At 36.9% G+C, this 12,095-nt stretch overlaps 1 protein-coding gene across 3 annotated transcripts in view; it reads right to left on the bottom strand.

Annotated features, from left to right (window-relative positions):
• Positions 1–12,095, bottom strand: part of LOC107752222 (neuronal membrane glycoprotein M6-a-like) — a 75,909-nt gene that overhangs the window by 30,763 nt on the left and 33,051 nt on the right. The window contains exon 1 of one of the 3 annotated variants that reach the window (XM_016568136.1): positions 10,873–11,316. The exons of 1 other annotated variant lie outside the window; for it this stretch is intronic. In XM_016568136.1, the coding sequence (XP_016423622.1) occupies positions 10,873–10,909 (37 nt within the window). In that variant the 5' untranslated portion in view covers positions 10,910–11,316. Of the gene's footprint in view, positions 1–10,872; positions 11,317–12,095 lie in introns of those variants that run through there. One more of the 3 variants, XM_016568134.1, reaches the window with a different exon arrangement.

Raw genomic sequence — 12,095 nt, 5'->3', positions numbered from 1 at the left:
GAGGCACTGTTCTTCACTGCCTGTCATGTTTCATCCCAGTAGGGCTTGACATTTTTTTTCTGACTAAATAGATACTGCATATGGGGGCATTTATTCACTTTGAGCTGGATATAGCACAAGACTTCCAAATGTCTGTGCATCTCTTGCAATAACACATTTATATTGTTGTTTGGCAGGGTTAGGAATTGGGGTTACAAAATCGACAATTATTTATGCTCACCCTATAATGCAAGACAATAAGAGAGGGGACCTGTTAAATCACTTATGGTGTATAATAGATAAATATGTGTATTCATAAAGTATGCACATACAATCACACAAACAAAACAAACGAATTCATTCATAAATAAATTTATTAATAAAGCAAAAATAAATGCCTGTATATCACAAATGAATCTCTTGAGAGAGAAGGAGAGAACATGTTTTAGCATATATGGCTATTTTACGATACATTTGAGGATTGTAACTGTAAACCCGAACAGTACTACTAACTTATAAAGATTAAGAACACTGAAATTAATGTCTGTTAAATCGTTGATGCAACTTATTACAATTACATTTTCTGAACGAGGAATTTAGTTTTATTTTTGTGTGGCTCAACAGTTTTGAGTAAACTCTTCTATTTAAATTATTATTTTTAAGTTTACTGAGTGACGTAAAGTGACGTCACCTCGTTGCTCTAACCGACGTTCAGAAGAATCCATTCAACATGGCGGAGACTCGCTAGTGACCGAGCAAACTTAATGGAACAACTTGTAAGTAAATCAATACAACTGTGAAAATTTCTTATTAGTTTTTTTAGTGTTGTAAGAATATCATGATAAAGTTATGTTTTCATTTTTGGGAAACGCTGTTTTTACACAGCAGCTGTAAAGCGCAGCATTTCCCTAGTGCTTTTGAATGCACATTTTGAATGCTATTTTAGCGTCACTGCATATAGTATAATGTTAACGTCAAAGAAGGGCACTAATGTTAACGTTAGCCAGCATATTTTCAGTAAACGCAGTCCTAACATACACTGCTTATGTAGCTACTTATTAAAAACATACGTTTTCAAAAATGAACATAACTGCTTCAAAATTTGTATTTTGGGTATGGATGTGTGTAATACCCAATTACATACGTTGTACAACAAAATGTAAAAGTATCGTCAAGTTATGTTTACCACAGGCTTTATTTTAATTTAAAAAACCCATTATAAAACCCCATAGGGAAATCTAGAAGGAACCCACGGCGAATTACTCGTCCGGGTTCTGACGTTATAGTTCCCCCACACCACCACAATAGAGTGCGGGAACTATGATGTCAGAACCAGAAATTGTAATTTGCCTCGGGTTCCTTCGAGATTTTCCTATTGGGTTTTATAATGGGGTTTTTCAATTTATGAATAAAATAAAGCCTGTGGTAAACATAACTTGACGATACTTCTACGTTTTGTTCTACAATGTAAACTGTACACACTCACAGCCTAAACCTGCTTATGTAGCTACTTATTAAAAACATACGTTTTCAAAAATGAACATAACTGCTTCAAAATTTGTATTTTGGGTATGGATGTGTGTAATACCCAATTACATACGTTGTACAACAAAATGTAAAAGTATCGTCAAGTTATGTTTACCACAGGCTTTATTTTATTCATAAATTGAAAAACCCCATTATAAAACCCAATAGGAAAATCTCGAAGGAACCCGAGGCAAATTACAATTTCTGGTTCTGACATCATAGTTCCCGCACTCTATTGTGGTGGGGATGAATAGTGTATTACCTAATCAAACGCATATTTCCGTCTATGTGCCATAAACTGTTTGGATGAGGAACATGGTAGACTCTTCTGGCGATGGCACTACTCCATCTGCGTGCAGCTGCAGTTGGATCGATTTGGGTGAGGGCTTCTCGGACCCTACGTCGCTGGACAAACAGCCCTTCTGCAAAGCAATGCAGTTGTGGTGATTAACATCCAGAGATACACATTCAGAAATGTTTAAAAAAGGCTGAATAAAAAATCCTCAATTGTATAGCCACAGTTGTGCGTGTGTTTTTTATGCATAAGTGTATTTTTTGAGTTAGCATTTGTATTTAATAAAGCACCACTGCATCAAAATAGTTGGTAAATGAAAAACATTACATATGATAAACAATAATTTTAAGTACACTGCACTTAAACATTAAGCAAAAACAAATTGAAGCTTTTTAGTTTGACTTAATTGTTATTTATAATTGATGTTAACTTAAAAATTTGAGTTGCTTAATTACATTTTTTGAGGTAATCGGTGTCCACAAAAATTGAGTATTCTGAACTTATCGGGTTTTACAGTGTACAAAACGTAAAAGTATCGTCAAGTTATGTTTACCACAGGCTTTATTTTAATTGAAAAACCCCATAGGAAAATCTAGAAGGAACCCACGGCGAATTACTCTTCTGGGTTCTGACGTTATAGTTTCCTCACTCTATTGGCAGTAAATATAAATGTCTACTTTTAGTCTCTGAAGTTAAAGTTTTACCCTCTGTGCTTATTCCAGGAGGAATTGGGCGAGCCAGACATCACTGACACAAACACCTCTCCAGCTGATTTTGTTATCATGGACAACGAAACCACTACAAGTCCTGCAAGCACTGCAGTTGTGATGATGACCTTCCAGTGTTTGACATTCAGAAATACACAGTTCATGCGGTTAAAAAAGGCCTCAATTGTATAGCCACAGTTGTGCGTGTGTTTTTTATGCATAAGTGTATTTTTTGAGTTAGCATTTGTATTTAATAAAGCACCACTGCATCAAAATAGTTGGTAAATGAAAAACATTACATATGATAAACAATGTTGCTTGTAGTTAGATAGATTATTCTTATTTTCTTTATTTTTATTTGACAGTATAATTTTTGCATAAACATAGCACATACCAAACCATACCGAAACCGTGACTCGCCGATGAGCTTTGTAAAAATCGACGCGTTTCAGAAAGGCGGGGCATAGAGGAGAAACAATAATGTACAGTATGTGGAAAACAATGCGTTTTTTGAACCTTAAACCGCATAAACACATTTCATTACACCAAATACACAAAATAATGTTATTTTTAGCAACATCATATGACCCCTTTAAGTACTGGTGGCTACCATTCAGATACACTGCTAATGCACAGGATTGTCAGTTGACTGATGGCCACAACAATCTAATGAAAAATATGTATATGCAAAATATGCAAAATATTTAATTCAGAAATTAAGAAAAATAAGAACTGTCTGCTGTATTAAGTCACCATACTAATTCAGCACTTTCATGACAGAGAGTGAATAAAATATGTGTAAGTGGGGACAGTTAAATCTGCTAAAAATAATTGAAGGGACCTTGTACCACAACTTAAGTAAATGCATGGTTGCAAGTTTAAAATTCTAATTTAATAATTCACCCATTTAGTTGCCAACATTATTCTGATTAGCTCTGTTGACATAATGATGTCATTACCTCACACCACTCTTTTTCTTATACAATGACTGAGCTACAATAGAAATATGTACACACACACAAAAAGCTGTAATTATCCCAAGCAGTATTAAAAATTGACTGACGGCTTTAAGAAGTACCTGAAATCACAATGCCAATGGCATGACATCATACAAAAAAAGTGGTTTTACAGTATAAAAATAGAGTAGAGACAGACGGCAGAAAATTGCCCAGCAGGCTCAGACCACATTTACTCTGAATCTTCTCTGAACAATCCTAAAACCCTTTTACATCACTTGCATTATTCATGAGCAATGTTTTCTTTGTTTAAAAGAAAAAAGTATGTTTGTGTCGTTTGATGGCACTGACTTAAAATCCCACAGGTCAAGCACGTCTCCTAAAGAGCAGTCACAACATAAGAAACGTGCCTTGGATGGAGAGAGAGCATGTTTGACAAAACAATTATATCACTAAAATAAAGCATAAAGGGAAAAAAATAAGTTTCTATGACACCTTGAGATTTTATTAATTTAAATTGTCATCCCTCCAAATGAGTCATAAAATATCAGATTTTTTAATTTTCCATGACTGTGGGATCCCTGTACATGATTAGCAAATTAATTCACGGTTGTTCACTAAACCTGTAAAATCAATGAAGCTGAATAAAAGCTTTCATCGAGATACTTGGCCTTTGTTATATTGTGAATAGTGACTGTCATGCTTGTTGAAAACAACTTTAGGACACTCTGACAAAGCAGTGGCTAATTAACAAACACTAATTACACTTGCGTTCATCAAAATCATAATTTAATTTCACATATTCTGAAATGGCTTTAAGGCATTTTAGATGCACACTGCTGGGTTGCTTCAAGAACGTCACAAGATAATATTTAGTCATCCTTATTAGTATTAGTGGTCGACCGATATTGGTTTTTTGACAGCCGATGCCAATGCCGATATCTTGGAAAGCCGGGTGGCCGATGCCCGATATAAAACCGATATATCGGCCGACCACTAATTAGTATTTATTTATTTGAATAAGTGAATAAAAATGATCTAAACAGCTTTCCAAAATATCTATAAAGGTTTGGCACAAGCATGCAACAGATGCACAATTCAGTGAAACATGAAATGTTTACACTGAAACAGCTTAGGACATCAATCAGAGGGTTTCTAGCCCAGAGGACATCATTGATCAAGAGGCAGGAAGAAGTGACATATTTCAAATGAGTACACAGAGCTATCATACTTTTGAAGATACGTGGCAAAGAAAACACAACAAAAGAAGCAAAAGATCAATAGTACACGGAGAGTCTCATTCTGAATTCTACTTCAAAATCCTTCTTCTGTCACTGAATAATTACCTTTCTAAAAGTGAAAACAAATCTTCAATTCTATTACATCATGACTTTAAAAAAATCCAAGCAAACAAAAAAATAAATAAATAAAAAATAGTCAATGTCTGCATGGTATTTCTATTATTTCTTCAGAATGACTGCTCTCTTTAGTAACATGAAATGCAATAACATTCAGGAATCAGAACAAAGTTCTTTTCCTAAGGAGAACATAAAAATATGAACTTATATAAATATGAAGTTATTTGCATTTCTCTCACTGAAATTTTCTCTCAGAACTGCATTCAAAAGCCACATTTATATCATAACAGGAATTTGGAAGTCCAACTCTGTTCTGTGTGTGACTGACACTATGACCTATTCACTAAGACCTTATGAAACATGATTTATCCAGTCTGCAACAATAGCTAAATAATGTTAGTGAGCATAGGAATTCGCAAATCAAAGCGCAGAGAATCGATTTCACTTCTACGTTAGAGTTTATGCAGTTAACGAGAGTGTTTGAATGATGGCCGCGGAGAAAGAACGAGGCAGTCCCGAGTATTTAATTTCGCTATGCACTGTAGCATGTCCCAAGAGCAAGATCAATACAGTTTCCATCCAAAAACTGCCTTCAGGTCAAGACGTGGCTTAATCTATGCACTCAAAGGAGTGTAATTACTTTTTTGATTTATGATTCCAAGAAGTTTTGATGCCACAGCTCTAATGATATGCTACAGCAGTTCAATTATACATTTTAATAAAAATCATATTGTGGCCATGGACTCAGTCTCAACAAACCATGGCACCCACACATTCATATAGGCATAAAAACTTCATTACATACATTGTAAGTGCATACTGCATAGCTTGTGATGGTATAGCTTATCTGCCTGCTGATCCACTTATGGAAACTAAAGATGAGAATTAATCCAGAGCACTCTGCCATCTGCTGAAGATGAATGATTTATCTATCTTAACCCCCACAACCAGCCAGTTTTCATGTGATGCTGCCTGTGTTACAATGAACTGTTCATATAGTTGATATTTTGCCTAATGAAGTCTCTATATATCCGCAGCAGGTATATCTTATAACTCCTTTTCATGCCCCTTATGTCTAGTAACTACTTCCACACTAATTATTAAATAACATCTTTATTCCCAGTGAGAACAAGACATTACAAAAGAAAAGACCATCAACAATGAGGACTGGAAAGCTAGAGCTGAAATTCATTCACATACAGAGAGAGAGAGAGTGATAAGGAGAGCTGGATTGGGTCTGAGAGAATCCCTCGCTGATGGTCCCCATGGGCAGTCTTTAAACACTGTTATTGCAAAGTGCTTCCTCACATGAGTGAAGTGGAAATAATTGATTTCCACAGAAAAAGCTGAAGGACTGCACATCTGTTGAGCAGCTTCTGTAGGCTGTGTGGACGGCATTTCATTGTGGGTGTTTCACAATAACAGCCAAAACCAGCATCAGGAGAAACCAACGCACCTTCGATTAAAAGTCTAATTGAATTCAGACTTTCAACCTCTGTAGCACCAGTGCTATGTGAAAAAAAAGTTAACGTACAGCCCTGCATTGGATAGCTGGCCAATCAGATCACACCTCGCTTTTCAGACCGATGAGCTTTGTAAAAATCGACGCGTTTCAGAAAGGCGGGGCATAGAGGAGAAACAATAATGTACAGTATGTGGAAAACAATGCGTTTTTTGAACCTTAAACCGCATAAACACATTTCATTACACCAAATACACAAAATAATGTTATTTTTAGCAACATCATATGACCCCTTTAAGTACTGGTGGCTACCATTCAGATACACTGCTAATGCACAGGATTGTCAGTTGACTGATGGCCACAACAATCTAATGAAAAATATGTATATGCAAAATATGCAAAATATTTAATTCAGAAATTAAGAAAAATAAGAACTGTCTGCTGTATTAAGTCACCATACTAATTCAGCACTTTCATGACAGAGAGTGAATAAAATATGTGTAAGTGGGGACAGTTAAATCTGCTAAAAATAATTGAAGGGACCTTGTACCACAACTTAAGTAAATGCATGGTTGCAAGTTTAAAATTCTAATTTAATAATTCACCCATTTAGTTGCCAACATTATTCTGATTAGCTCTGTTGACATAATGATGTCATTACCTCACACCACTCTTTTTCTTATACAATGACTGAGCTACAATAGAAATATGTACACACACACAAAAAGCTGTAATTATCCCAAGCAGTATTAAAAATTGACTGACGGCTTTAAGAAGTACCTGAAATCACAATGCCAATGGCATGACATCATACAAAAAAAGTGGTTTTACAGTATAAAAATAGAGTAGAGACAGACGGCAGAAAATTGCCCAGCAGGCTCAGACCACATTTACTCTGAATCTTCTCTGAACAATCCTAAAACCCTTTTACATCACTTGCATTATTCATGAGCAATGTTTTCTTTGTTTAAAAGAAAAAAGTATGTTTGTGTCGTTTGATGGCACTGACTTAAAATCCCACAGGTCAAGCACGTCTCCTAAAGAGCAGTCACAACATAAGAAACGTGCCTTGGATGGAGAGAGAGCATGTTTGACAAAACAATTATATCACTAAAATAAAGCATAAAGGGAAAAAAATAAGTTTCTATGACACCTTGAGATTTTATTAATTTAAATTGTCATCCCTCCAAATGAGTCATAAAATATCAGATTTTTTAATTTTCCATGACTGTGGGATCCCTGTACATGATTAGCAAATTAATTCACGGTTGTTCACTAAACCTGTAAAATCAATGAAGCTGAATAAAAGCTTTCATCGAGATACTTGGCCTTTGTTATATTGTGAATAGTGACTGTCATGCTTGTTGAAAACAACTTTAGGACACTCTGACAAAGCAGTGGCTAATTAACAAACACTAATTACACTTGCGTTCATCAAAATCATAATTTAATTTCACATATTCTGAAATGGCTTTAAGGCATTTTAGATGCACACTGCTGGGTTGCTTCAAGAACGTCACAAGATAATATTTAGTCATCCTTATTAGTATTAGTGGTCGACCGATATTGGTTTTTTGACAGCCGATGCCAATGCCGATATCTTGGAAAGCCGGGTGGCCGATGCCCGATATAAAACCGATATATCGGCCGACCACTAATTAGTATTTATTTATTTGAATAAGTGAATAAAAATGATCTAAACAGCTTTCCAAAATATCTATAAAGGTTTGGCACAAGCATGCAACAGATGCACAATTCAGTGAAACATGAAATGTTTACACTGAAACAGCTTAGGACATCAATCAGAGGGTTTCTAGCCCAGAGGACATCATTGATCAAGAGGCAGGAAGAAGTGACATATTTCAAATGAGTACACAGAGCTATCATACTTTTGAAGATACGTGGCAAAGAAAACACAACAAAAGAAGCAAAAGATCAATAGTACACGGAGAGTCTCATTCTGAATTCTACTTCAAAATCCTTCTTCTGTCACTGAATAATTACCTTTCTAAAAGTGAAAACAAATCTTCAATTCTATTACATCATGACTTTAAAAAAATCCAAGCAAACAAAAAAATAAATAAATAAAAAATAGTCAATGTCTGCATGGTATTTCTATTATTTCTTCAGAATGACTGCTCTCTTTAGTAACATGAAATGCAATAACATTCAGGAATCAGGACAAAGTTCTTTTCCTAAGGAGAACATAAAAATATGAACTTATATAAATATGAAGTTATTTGCATTTCTCTCACTGAAATTTTCTCTCAGAACTGCATTCAAAAGCCACATTTATATCATAACAGGAATTTGGAAGTCCAACTCTGTTCTGTGTGTGACTGACACTATGACCTATTCACTAAGACCTTATGAAACATGATTTATCCAGTCTGCAACAATAGCTAAATAATGTTAGTGAGCATAGGAATTCGCAAATCAAAGCGCAGAGAATCGATTTCACTTCTACGTTAGAGTTTATGCAGTTAACGAGAGTGTTTGAATGATGGCCGCGGAGAAAGAACGAGGCAGTCCCGAGTATTTAATTTCGCTATGCACTGTAGCATGTCCCAAGAGCAAGATCAATACAGTTTCCATCCAAAAACTGCCTTCAGGTCAAGACGTGGCTTAATCTATGCACTCAAAGGAGTGTAATTACTTTTTTGATTTATGATTCCAAGAAGTTTTGATGCCACAGCTCTAATGATATGCTACAGCAGTTCAATTATACATTTTAATAAAAATCATATTGTGGCCATGGACTCAGTCTCAACAAACCATGGCACCCACACATTCATATAGGCATAAAAACTTCATTACATACATTGTAAGTGCATACTGCATAGCTTGTGATGGTATAGCTTATCTGCCTGCTGATCCACTTATGGAAACTAAAGATGAGAATTAATCCAGAGCACTCTGCCATCTGCTGAAGATGAATGATTTATCTATCTTAACCCCCACAAGCAGCCATGTGACGCTGCCTGTGTTATAATCAAACTGTTCATATCACTGACTAATGAAGTCTCTATATCCACAGCCAGGTGAATCTTCCTGGGTCCCTTTCCATGTCCCTTCTCTCTTACCACCCTAGTAACTATACTTCCATCCTTATTCCCAGTGAGAACAAGAAAGTTCCGAAAGAAAAGGCCATCAACAATGAGGACTGGAAAGCTAGAGCTGGAATTCATTCACAGACAGAGAGAGCGAGTGATAAGGAGAGCTGGACTGGGTCTGAGATAATCCCTCGCTGACGGTATCCATGGGCAGTCTTTAAACACTGTTATTGCGAAGTGCTTCCTCACATGAGTGAAGTGGAAATAATTGATTTCCACAGAAAAAGCTGAAGGACTGCACATCTGTTGAGCAGCTTCTGTAGGCTGTGTGGACGGCATTTCATTGTGGGTGTTTCACAATAACAGCCAAAACCAGCATCAGGAGAAACCAACGCACCTTCGATTAAAAGTCTAATTGAATTCAGACTCTCTCATATCAAGCCTTACGCAACCTAAACTCTTCAAACACATGGCGTTTTGATCAACAGCTGGTTTGTAACTCGTATTCTGAGGCGATAACAAGGAAGAGGGGTGCAGTGTGGGTTAAAAAGCGATAATTTTGCATGCCGCCCTGATTTCCTCTCTCTCTCTCTCTCTCTCTCTCAATCAGAAGTGGGTCAGTTATGGTAGGCAAGCAGTGCCGTTACTTAAAGAAGAGCTGCAGTTGCTCATAAGCACCATTTTGATGACACATCCACTCATGGCCTAGCAACCAGCCTTATTTTTTTTACTCCCCCTTGCCCCACCTTATATTTGCCACCTATTGTTCTTCAGCACGTCCAACTACAGCAATAATAGAAAAATGAAAGCATGAGAGTGGGCATGTGAGTGGGAGAAACACTGCGGGATTTATTTAAGACTAAACATCAAACATATTGGACACCTCTCACCTACACATTAATTCAGTGGATTTCTAATGAATCCCCATCAACGTTCTCACATCTGGCATACAGTATTCTCATAACTCATTCTTAATACATGCAACACCAGACGCCCTCTCCCACACGCCTCCCAAGCCAAACACATCACAAAAGCTATGGCTTTAAATCAGATGAGTGACAATCGTGAAAAGAAAACCGTTTAAGAGACAAAGGCAGTAAACAGCCTCACTAATCTAATCTGACCTGAGTACCGTTTTGTAATGGCTGCATTGTGGTGATAACCAGAGCAGCCCAATGATGGAAAGAAAGAATGAGCAGGGGAAAGAAAGGAGAGCTGTGACAAACCCTCATTATCTATTAAGACAAGCACAAAAAAGCAAATGACACAAATGAGCGCACTGCCAATTGCCATTCCCACAGACTGACCAGTGCACTTGAAACCACACCAGCATCTGATCGTTATCACCATCAATGCAAATTGTGCTGCAGCCTTTAACAATACAACCACTGATTCTGAAGGCTGTAAAAATATTATAAAAGTAATCAGTGGCAATCGAGCTTGCCTGATTGAGATTGTAAACACGTCTGCATCAACACAAAGACAAGCGCGCTTGATAAAAGAAGATGATGAAGGAAAGCAATTAGACACAATACCTTTCTGTGTCTGTCCCTCTTCCATGTTTTCTTCCATTGTGGATCAAAGCGCGGATTATAGATGTGGATGAAATGTAACAATGCCTATACGGTCAAGTGGATGAGCGTCTGTGCGCGCGGTGGAGAGATTGAGCGCGTGTGTGTGGAAGAGCGCGAGCGGGAGTGAGTGTGTGTGTGTGTGCGTGCGTGCGTGAGGTGACTCCGCTGCTCCTCTTCTCGACCGCAGATATCAGTCAACGCGATCTTCAGCTGGCGGTTTATCTGTCTCTCAAACGCTGTCCATTGCAAAAGAAATCAGGCGCGTTTTCAAATATTCGTTGACTTCTCAAATAGGCGCGTCGCGCATGGTAATTACCTCTAAGATGTTTGGTTTTGATAACGAGAAATTTGAGACACTTTGAACCTTGCAATGCAGGTGTTTTGAACAACTGAGCTCTTTTTTCTAGCGCTGATGTAAAATGCACCGCACTGAAAATAACTCCCCGCACTAACAGATGGATGGGTGTATCCTAGTAACCAGCAGGGCCCCCCTCCCTTCATCACGAAGACTCCAACATACAGTACACACACACACACACACACACACACACCGTGGTTCCTGTGTCATCCTGTGGACGATAATGTGTGTTTTTACATTTCGTGCCTTGATAGATACACCCAATCTCTCCTAAAATTAAATTAGTAAATCAGTGGGATCAACTAGGAAAGGCTGCAGCCACCATGGACAGTGTTTCGTTTTTGAACCCCACAGAAACAAGAAAGCAGTTTATTATGGATGTCATCACTGATGATGCACTTTATTACTATTATATTGAAAAGTATAATTAATTTCAGCAGCATTAATCAGATATTATCATAGCTTGATCTTGACATAAATGGACCAATTTGTTTGACACACTTGTGTCTTTAGAAAAGTGCTTAATCCACAATAATTCCATAATACATAAACTTTTGGTTTTCCTCATTACACAATAATCAGTCATCTGGGTGAAATGTAGACCAATTCCACTTGTCTGATTGAAAAAAATAAGAATATGCAACCCTCTACGGACACCTTGGCAATTGAATCGCCATTGGCTACTAATTTTTTTAGTTTACTCGCCAGACTGATATATATATATATATATATATCATGTTGCGATTAATTGCTAATGCTTTTATTACGGTATACGGTATTATCACGATATTGAAATTAAGTTTAAAAAAGTGCTGTCATAATACAG

The sequence above is a fragment of the Sinocyclocheilus rhinocerous genome, unplaced genomic scaffold (assembly GCF_001515625.1).
Source record: "Sinocyclocheilus rhinocerous isolate Xijiao unplaced genomic scaffold, SAMN03320098_v1.1 scaffold110, whole genome shotgun sequence".
Classification (NCBI taxonomy): domain Eukaryota; kingdom Metazoa; phylum Chordata; class Actinopteri; order Cypriniformes; family Cyprinidae; genus Sinocyclocheilus; species Sinocyclocheilus rhinocerous.
Note: the sequence above shows the minus strand (reverse complement) of the source record. Positions and strands in the feature narration are given on the sequence as shown.